Below are 10,172 nucleotides of genomic sequence, written 5' to 3'. Positions count from 1 at the left end.
GTTGTCAAAATGTAGTTTCTTTCAACACCAAGTAAACTACTTAGGCCACGTCGTCTCGTCGGAGGGGGTGTCGACGGATCCAAAGAAGATTGAGGTGGTGAGGGACTGGAAGCGTCCAGGGCATTTAGCTGAACTGCGGTCCTTTTTAGGCTTTGCAAGCTACTATCGAAGATTTGTGCAAGGATTTTCAAAGCTTGCTGCCCCATTGCACCATCTTGTAGGCAAGCTTAGTGGACCACGGCGAAAGGGAAAAACCCCTCCAGTCCCACTTGCGGCAGCCTGGAACGAGGACTGCGAACAGTCGTTTTGCTCCTTAAAAGAAAAGCTCACCTCTGCACCTGTACTAGCTTACGCAGATTTTAAAAAGCCCTTTATCTTAGAAGTTGATGCTAGTCATGGGGGGTTGGGCGCTATCCTGTCTCAAGAACATGAAGGGAGAGTTCGGCCAGTAGCCTATGCCAGTAGGGGGTTGAGACCAACTGAGAAAAACATGGAGAACTACAGCTCGATGAAGCTCGAGTTGCTAGCAGTGAAATGGGCAGTTACGGAAAAGTTTCGTGAGTATCTGCTTGGGAACCATTTTACTATTCTTACCGATAACAACCCCTTAAGCCACCTTCAGACAGCCAAGTTAGGGGCAACGGAGCAACGGTGGGCTTCGCAATTGGCGTCCTTCAACTTTACGATCAAATACCGCCCCGGGAGAAGCAACCAGAATGCGGACGCGCTATCCCGGCAATACCTGGAACGCTTTGCCTGGGGCACGGAGGTCCCAACGTTGCCATTAGCCAGTTCTAGTCAGCTACCTGCCTCCGAAGCTCGATGTGCTGAGGTGGTCGCCTTCCCAGAACGGACCGTGCAGGATATAGGCATGCTGCAGGAGAATGATCCAGTCATTGGGCCAGTGCTCAAATATCACAGAGAGGGGCGGCGTCCCAGGAAGGAGGAAAGAGGCATGCTGTCTGGCTTGAGCAAAAAGCTACTTCGTCAGTGGGACCGCTTAGTGGAGCAGGAAGGTCGGCTGTACCGGCTGGTCTGCGAATCGGGGGGAGGGCCCGAGATATACCAGCTAGTGCTCCCACAGTGCCTCAAGGACGAAGTCCTCCGCAGCGTCCATGATGACCACGGGCACCCGGGTGCTGAGCGAACTCTTGAGCTGTTGCGTAGCCGGTGTTTCTGGCCAAGCATGACCCGGGATGCAGAGGACTGGTGTGTCAAATGTCACAGATGCATATTAGGTAAAGCAGCCCGGCCTAAAGTCCGTCCCTACTGGGGCACCATGCAAGCCAGTCAACCCAACGAGATACTGGCCATTGACTTCACAGTGTTAGAACCAGCCAGTGATGGTAGGGAGAATGTTTTAGTCCTTACTGACATATTCACCAAGTACTCTCAAGCAATTCCCACAAAGGACCAAAAGGCAAACACTGTGGCCCGTGCTTTAATTCAGCAATGGTTCTACCGATTTGGCCCACCTGCACGCTTGCATTCCGATCAGGGGAGAAATTTTGAGAGTAGATTAGTACAGCAGCTTTGTCAGATGTATGGTATCCAGAAGAGTAGAACTACACCGTACCATCCACAAGGGAATGGGCAGTGTGAACGGTTTAACCGTACACTCCACGACCTGTTGCGCACGTTACCCTTGGATGAAAAGCGACACTGGCCGCACCACCTGCCTCAGCTGACATTCGCATACAATACTACCCCCCATCCAACCACCGGGCACACGCCGTATTACCTTATGTTTGGACACCACCCCAGGTTGCCCATTGATTTCCTATTGGGTGACAATGGGACTGCCCCAGGAACTGTTCAGGATGCTGAGCCTCTGGAGGAATGGATTGCAAGACACCGGCAGAGTGCCCAGATGACTTGGCAGCATGTCAAACAAAGAGCAGAGGAGGTGGCACGCAGAAGGAATCAGAAGCACAACGACCAGGCAAATGATGCAGGGTTGGAAGAGGGACAGCTCGTATATATGCGGAACCATGTGCAGGGGCGGAACAAAATACAAGATCACTGGAGCCCCCAAGTCTTTCAAGTGGTACGTGCCCCTTCTGCAACAGGGGTGGTGTACACGCTGGCCCCATTGGGACAAGAAGGACCGCTGCGACAGGTCCACAGGTCAGAGTTGAGAGCAGTCCCTGAAGGAGTACGACCAGAGACCGAGAGAATGCCTGCAGTACAGAGGAGGGTCCACAGCAGTGGTCGAAGTCCTGCAAGTGACCCTATCAGCCCTGAGGAAATAGAACCTGAAGGTGTGGTGATGGTCTACCATGAAGAACCTCAGTCAGAACTAGAGCCACCCGGGACTCCTAGTGGGGATGACGATGCATTGTCAGAGGGAGAGTCTCTGCCACTGAGACGCTCCACGAGGACTACAGCGGGCCAGCATCCAAATCCGTTCCGACTACCTCGGGGGCTTGCTGTCACTGGAGAGGGAGGAAGCCACTCACACGGCGAAGATTAGAGTAAAGTGCTATCGTCGGGCCGCCGATTCAGTTGGAGGGGGTGGATTGTAAGCTGGGGATATGTGCCTATTTTCTTTTATGTTAGTGCACATCCTTTTTTTATTACTATCATCACTACTTGGTATACTTCTCACTTATTCCAGTTTACTTCCCCCTTCGTAGATAATTGAATGGGTGGGCGGGCGCAAATACGTCAGGTGTAAGTCTGTTGGGAACAGGCATTAGTATAGGCACCTGGGGTCCTGGCACCGGTTGTCTTCCTGTTGCTAGCTCGGCGTTTGCTTGGGTCGAGTGCATGAGTGTTGTGGCCACTATCGAGGTATGTTAGCGACCTCCGTTTTGACTTAAAATCATATGTAGGCTTTCACTTTGAGTAATGTGTGTCCTATGTCTAGTTGCTATTGACTAGTGGCTTGCTGTGTAGCGCTACCGCGCAGCTCTTGTAAAGAGGTCCGGGGGTGTGCTGGCTTCTAACTGAGCAGGTATGCGTTTTGTACATTGAAGCATCTCAGTGTGTGACTAAAGATATGTCGCTAGCCTTTGGATAATGTATACTACTTTGTGTCCTTTGCCAGTCACCTGCTGTGTACCGTGGTTATCCCAGCCACCTGCTGTATGCCGTGTTTACCCTTGCGCTGGTTTGGGGGGCTGGTCTAGGAAGCCCTAGCTACAGTAGGCTACTTCAGCAATCCAGGTATGCACATCGGCCGCATACTGTAGCCAAGTGTACCAACCAATGGTCTTTTAATATTGGTACTTGCTTTTAGTAATGTATGCCATTCTGTGTTCTTGGTCAGTCACCTGTTGTGTTGCGGGTTCACCCAGTCACCTGGCCTATCGTGAACGAGTTATCCTGGCATCGGAACGATCTGTGAAACTCTAGCTGCAGTAATAGGTAGGTTTGGGTGCAACCCGTCTTTTGATGTCTGTCCATTCGGTAGTAATGAATCACTTTTGTGTGGAGACTTAAGTATTCATTTGTCATGATCAGAATGTAACACATGGCAAGTGTTAAAGTCCTTTTACTATGAGGGGCACAGAATTGGGGTCAATGGGGTATGTTACATTTATGTGTGTTTTTCTTTTGTTTCAGTGTGTACAGCGCCACGGTGCGACTACATTATTTGCTGGCTGCTGTTCTTTGTGTATGTGTGCGCGCGTGTGTGCGTGAAAGGTTTGTCGCGTTAGTTGTGCATAGGGGTTATTGTTTTTTTTGTTTCTCCCTCCAACCTGGGCTGGAGAAATAAGATGTTGCAACTGTGAGCCTCAGGTTGGAGGGATTTATTTTCTTTATTCCTTTTGTTTTTTTTTGTTTGTCTTTGTGTGTCCCGTCTCCCCCCACCTCTTACTTCTGGCGTGGGCCGGGCGGTCAATCCCAAGCGTACGGCCTCCATAGTGTGTGTACATCACCTGGTAGTGATTAGATTGTGACACGTTGTGTACATTCACTAGTGTGATCCATGAGGTTTATTTGTACACGTTTGAGGCTCTGAGAGCAATGTGTTGTAGTGGTTATACATTTCTCGTGTGGCATGAAATGCATTGTAGTGGTTATACATTTCACGAGTGATATGAAATGCATTGTAGTGGTTATACATTTCACGAGTGATATTGAGGCCAACGCTTTGGTGCCGCCGCCCAGGTTTAGTTAGAGTCCCTTGTCTGTGTAAGTGTTATTTATGACCAACCTCTGTGGTATTTTTAAACATGTTAAATAAAGATTTGTATTTTTATATTTCCTTCTAAACACCTGTGCTGTCTGGTTATTGCATCAGGATTCCCTTTGCTTTTGGTGGTTCTGCTGTAGGGGTGCAATAGCCAGTCTTAAGCGGGGGTTACAATAGAACAAAGGATCTATAAATGACTCGGCCTATAGGCTATTCTAAACGACTCTGTGAGGCCTAAATAAATAAATATTATAAATAATATTGAGGCAGGTCCTTCTGCACGAATGGGTGACAGGATGGCAAACAGCATTACAGTGCTTCAACGCAGCTACGACAAAAATAGGACTATAGAACTTTTTTCATGCACAAATACCATACCAGGGCAAAAAATAAATGTGACTACCTACAATAAACAATTCCAACAAAATGTGACGTGTTCTCATTAATGCAGTTACCTTGGCAACACATGGCCTTTTGACTTGACGTACAAATCAGTGGTTCTTACTGGAACTCAGGAAGTGGAAGTAGACAAATTTCAAGTGAAAGTCAACTAGACAATCACTTGCATCATCGTACCTTCTGTTTACTTCATATTCCATTGTAACAAAAAAAAAAAAAAGAAAAAAGATTAAAAGTCAGCTTGTCTCTTCATCAGAAAACGCTTTACCAGAAAGCTGACTCGTTATTCCTGAGCTCTTATAAAGTCATCTCATCCTCGCCTTGAAGCACTGCTATGCGGTTTGCCATCCTGTCATCCACTCATGCAGAAGGACCTGCCTCAGTATTGGTATAACATTAGATGCTTGCATTCTAGGATTAAATGTTTTAAAAGATAAAATAGTGTTGTATTGTTGGTTTGGCTTTGGGACCAATACCAATAGCCTGCTCCGGGTAGATGTCTGTTACCATGAGGACAACCATTTTGGGGAGAGCTCTGCTATTGATGCTCCATGTCACACTGGGCTCCTGCCAATCAGGTATGTCAACCATGACCACTGACCAGAGAAAAATGCACACATGGGAACAGTCTATTGATAACATTACTGTGATTCCAAATTATGTTTAATTTATTTCATGTTGGTATTTTGTACAAACATATTAATATAGAGTTTAACATTACCATCAATTTCAAAACAATTGGTAACATTCTGGCATTCACTTGGGGCCTTAATACTTGAAATGCTAAACCCTCTAAATTCATTTGACCACTCTTTCAGAAAAAGGGCCACTTTTATCAGGCGTTCATATTTAAGTATAGGCACCTACATCCATTTGAAATCACAAGGTTATTCAACAGTGAAAAATGTGTTAATCTCTCAAAATTGACTTCAGCCAAATAACTTTTTTTAAGCAGACATTTTTTTCCTCTTTCGTGTCAAAACCAGCTAAATCCATACGTGCTTTATGTGCAACAAAGCTCTAAATCCAAATTTTCCTTCCAGACATTCCAAACCCACCCATGATTTCAATGAAAACATTTAACATTATGATGCAACACATATGGGGTGGGGATGATAGTGATATGATGTGGTTGGCTCATTCATAGCTTAGTATTTAAAATGCAGCCTATCATGGCATAATCACGCTATAGTTTTCTATATAAATGAAGGCAGAAGGCCTATACCTGACAAGATTTAAGAAATTCTAAATTCACATAGTTTAATCACAATGTCTATGTGTATTTTTTCACATCAGTAGACTGTACGCTTTCTAAGCATATGATGCACTAAGTAATACACCTAATAATATACATTAAAATAACATTCAACTGCAATATAGAATCTGATTTAAACCAATGACATACAAATCGAAACATAAAATAAATGCAATGGCAAAAAACACCTGCTCTGTGAAGAAGGCAAACAATAGAATCATGTCATGTCATGTCGTGTCCCGTTATGATTGGCTGTTTGGATATAGAGGCTTTTGCTGCAAAAGTGATATGGATTTAGAGACTTACTTTAAACAAGGATCTATATTTTAGACAAGGTATGGAGTGTTTTCTTTTAAAAGAAAAATAGCTGGAAATGAGATTCACACAATACTGCTAACTTATTTTTCATGGAGAGGGCATTTAGAGGGTTTTTCATCTAAACTTTTCAAATGCTCTCACTAATGAGATTATATTCCTTCTGTGATTCTCCATAGAGTTCTCAACGGGTCGGGTCAGCCCGACAAACCCGACGGGCCCTTTGGGTTCGGGCCGAAAATATAGCCTAAGCATATGGCTCGGGTCGGTTCGGTCCGCGGGCTCAATCTTTTCCGCCCAGTGAAAAAAAAAATCAGTTCTGCTGTTTACCGTGAATCATGGCGAATTTCCCCTTGATGGGTCAGTAAAGCTAGACCTATCTATCTAAATATATGTAGGCCTGCGTAACGAAGGTCTGGCAGGCTGCTGCATGCAACCTTGCACGCAGTGCTTAATTTGTAAATCACTACCAGAACGCAAAACAAAAATCACATCACAGCGATGATGAGTTGGAAAGAGGTCCCGGAACGCACAGAAAAACTACATTGGCTACAATTACGCAAACTAATAAAAACGGGAAAAAAGTTCTTAGATGCAATTTTAACGATATTGAGTCCCATGTCAGCTCATGGAACCATAGCCTACTTTTGTTTCTTAATACAAGGGACGGTTGGCAATCCAATGACTATTTTAAACAACAGCCATAGTAGCATATTAAATGCTGTAATGACAACAACCAATATTTTTAGTTTGATCGCTAACTTTATTGCTTAGTAGTCTCAGCAAATGCAGTGCATGGGAATTATGTTTCCCCCATGAGGTGAAACGAAACCGAAGCGGTCTTCTACATAGGCTATACTAGAAAGGACAGTGGCTTTCCAATTCGGTTATCCTTTCCCCGTATTCACACAACGTTGGCGTATGCGTATTAAACGTTAAATCCACGCTTTGTTGGCGACTTTGTTGCATATAATTTGGATAATCCGCATGTGCTGTTGCGATATGCCACTTCACTATTTAAATGGCTCGTGCACCGAAGGTAAGCGAGCGGCAGCGAAGGTGCCGGTAGACTTGGCTTTTCACACTGACTGCTCGCGCTGCGGTCTGGTTGAAAATCCCCTCAGTAAATGTTTTATTTTGAGCGTGAATGAAATATCACCTTGTCTTTGCTGTTTTCGTGCTCAAATTGACTTGTAACCAACTGTCGGGTCTTGGGAGGGCAGGAAACACGCGCACACACATGCGGAGCGCTCGCCAGCCGAGGAAGATCTCATCCTCTCACCTAGGTTAACTAGTCTAGTCATTATGAGGGGTCCACGCGCACCCCCCGTAATTGTTGTTGACACCCATTTTTTTAGACTCCTTAATATGTCTAGTTAACAATAAAAGATGTTAACATTGCTGCAAATTGTCCCATGACTGTTTTTCAGAGGTTATCTTGGAAACTGTGCAATAGCGATTTGTGCAATTCTGACATTTGACTAGTCACATAACTTTTGAACCAGACATGGTACAAAGACAAATTAGACCACTTTTCCACATAATTCCAGCATGGGGAATTGATTGGAAGGGTCATTGGGTCCATAAAAACATGTTTAGATTATTTTGTAGGACAAAAAAGACTAAAATGTATCAAATATTCTATAGATTCGGACATTAACTAATGTCTAAGTTTTCAAAAATAGTGCCAAGATTACAGAAATTGCAAGCATTTATGACTAAATACATTCCTTGACTTCAGGTGACTACCATACATACTGTCATTAACATCAAAACATCCCTGCAACCTTTTAAGGCTATGCTTAGTCATGGTTGATGCGAAAAGCACAATATATTAGCAATCTGATGCGTTGATGAATTGACTCTCCTAAAACATCTAACAACAGATTTTTCAGTGGTTTGCAATAGTATCAGATGTACTTTGAGCATAATAAATGTTTGCCCAGTTTTTGGTGACTAGAAAGGCCTCAATTTCAAGATGGCCGCCACCAGGCCCACAAAGTGAGCATTGTCTGAAAATGACCATACAATGACCGGAAATTGTGATGTTTGATATGCATTTTGACAATGCAATATTCTTAATACCATCCTTACTTCATGGGTAAGTAATTATAAATACATTTTGACATTGAGAAAATCTATTATCAACATAAATAAAAAATAAACTTATTGAATTAAATTACATCGAAATTAGTGAAATAGAGCTGGCATGTGTTGGCTCAGAATCATGTGAAGCCAAGCAATATAGGTGTTTTACTCCATGTTTTGACTTAATCAGTTCATGTTCTGAGTAATTGCTCTACTGTGTACTTTTAACAACAATGTGAAATTCCCACTCGTCAGCAATTCTGAAGATTTAGAATCAGCATACTTTTATTTGATATTTCCTAACTCCTTGTTGGCAGCACAGTGCATACAATTTCTCACAAAGAAATTCACCCATTATTGCTTTAAAACATGCAACACGCCAGCCAGCTCCAGCACATTGCTATTTTCCTGCAATTTGCCAGAAGACTCCATCCCAATTTCCATGGTAACACAACATGCCCAACAACTAGGATACTAAACGATGCAACATCTACAGCAGGGTTTCCCTAATGGGGGAACACGGCCTGCTATAAGTTTGGGAACCGCTGATATACAGTATTAAGCCAGTGGGGTATACTGAGAACATGGTTAAGTAATAAACCATTAAGTTAACCAACAAGGAATGGTAAATTTGCTAATAGATATACCTATGATTTAGTTAAGAAAATGAGGGCTCCAGGTTATTCTATTAAATGATTTGCCTTTAACACAAGGTTAACTTGACATGTTTCACCACTAAACCAGCTTCTTAGTATACACCCCCCAGGAGGCACTTTGATTTAAAATCAAAGCTCATAAAACCATTATCTCCAGGCACATCTGTGAGAAACACTGTGTCTGTGTCAAACTCTGTGTCTGCCACGATCAACCTATGAAAACCAGCTGGTTCAGACAATGGCCAAAGAGTTGTGTGCGCAAAGACTGAGCAGATTTGCTAAACTATCTCTTTACCAACAAGGCATGATCCCATCATGTTTCAAAGCTATCACCATCAAAGTTGTCCCAAAGAAATCATTCCTATTCTGATGCCAAGCATCATGAAATGCTTTGAAGGGCTAGTCTTGTCGCACATCCAACAACAAATACACCCATCCACCTTCTTCTTGATCACATTGTATGCTCAGCCAGGTCTTCCATAGAGGATGCAATTTCTCCAGTCCTCCCATCCATCTCTATAAAAAGACTAATATGAGAGAATGCCCTGACATATGAGGATGCTGGTCATGGATTACAATCCAGCATTCAGCAAGACTTCTTTAGCCAAGCACCAAATGCCAAGAACCTCATTTACCATAACCCAAGGTGTGCTCAGTCCTCAGTGCTAAACAACCTATTAGCACCAACCCTGTTTGGAAGTTTGCAGACGACAGAGTTCTAGTGGATATCCTCACCATCGGTTGATAAGACTGGTTGACATTGTTGATGTGGTACAGACACAACAACCTCCTGCTGACAGGTAGCGAGACTGAAGAGATTGTTGTCAACTTCCACACCCAATACCGAGGGCAAGCCCAACACCCTTCACACCCTTCACCCATCACTGGTTTTGTTACTGGTGTAGAGAGAGTGAGCTACACAAAATCCATGGAGAGATGCATCAGTGAGGCTCTCTACTGTGACACCAACCCTTAGTCACTGAAATAGCGCACTAATGCCACTGCTTCATGAGCATTTGCTCAGCTAGTGCCACTCATCCAATCATCTATGTGAGCTGTGGCAAAACGGTTTGCTATGTCCCTCACCACAATGTCCAGAGCATGGAGGAGATGCCAGTACACCAAGGTACATGGAGTAGGCCATAGGATGGTTTTACAATCCAGCAGTGGGATCACTATCTCCTTCCTTGTGCCAGGTGCCACAGGAAGAGCGCTACCAGGGCCCTGCAGATTGAGCTTTATAGGCCACTAATGTCAAGTGCTCAAATGGTCAGAAACAATAACAATTCTTGATAGTGACTTTCAAAACACCACCACG

At 44.0% G+C, this 10,172-nt stretch overlaps 2 protein-coding genes across 4 annotated transcripts in view; both read left to right on the top strand.

Moving 5' to 3' along the window:
• The first annotated feature begins 1,395 nt into the window (after positions 1-1,395).
• Positions 1,396-4,298, top strand: LOC134466443 (uncharacterized). 3 transcript variants are annotated; one of them, XM_063220343.1, is made up of 3 exons: positions 1,396-2,793; positions 2,884-3,168; positions 3,272-4,298. In XM_063220343.1, exon 1 carries the CDS (start codon positions 1,541-1,543, stop codon positions 2,471-2,473), a length of 933 nt encoding a protein of 310 aa, XP_063076413.1. In that variant the 5' UTR covers positions 1,396-1,540; the 3' UTR covers positions 2,474-2,793; positions 2,884-3,168; positions 3,272-4,298. The 3 variants fall into 3 exon arrangements, with proteins under 3 accessions (XP_063076413.1, XP_063076412.1, XP_063076411.1); XM_063220342.1 differs by having other exon boundaries at positions 2,884-3,369; positions 3,568-4,298; XM_063220341.1 differs by having other exon boundaries at positions 2,884-4,298.
• Positions 4,299-4,885: 587 nt separating this feature from the next.
• Positions 4,886-10,172, top strand: part of LOC134465495 (macrophage mannose receptor 1-like) — a 58,162-nt gene continuing 52,875 nt past the window's right edge. Inside the window, exon 1 of the mRNA XM_063219173.1 lies at positions 4,886-5,118. Within this exon, the coding sequence (XP_063075243.1) occupies positions 5,037-5,118 (82 nt within the window). The 5' untranslated portion in view covers positions 4,886-5,036. The remainder of the gene's footprint in view (positions 5,119-10,172) is intronic.

Source organism: Engraulis encrasicolus, chromosome 16 (genome assembly GCF_034702125.1).
Source record: "Engraulis encrasicolus isolate BLACKSEA-1 chromosome 16, IST_EnEncr_1.0, whole genome shotgun sequence".
NCBI lineage: Eukaryota > Metazoa > Chordata > Actinopteri > Clupeiformes > Engraulidae > Engraulis > Engraulis encrasicolus.
This window is presented reverse-complemented; position numbering and strand designations above follow the sequence as displayed.

Coding starts and splice junctions, on each gene's coding strand:
- LOC134466443 (XM_063220343.1), top strand. CDS start 1,541: ATGTATGGTATCCAGAAGAGTAGAACTACACCGTACCATCCACAAGGG.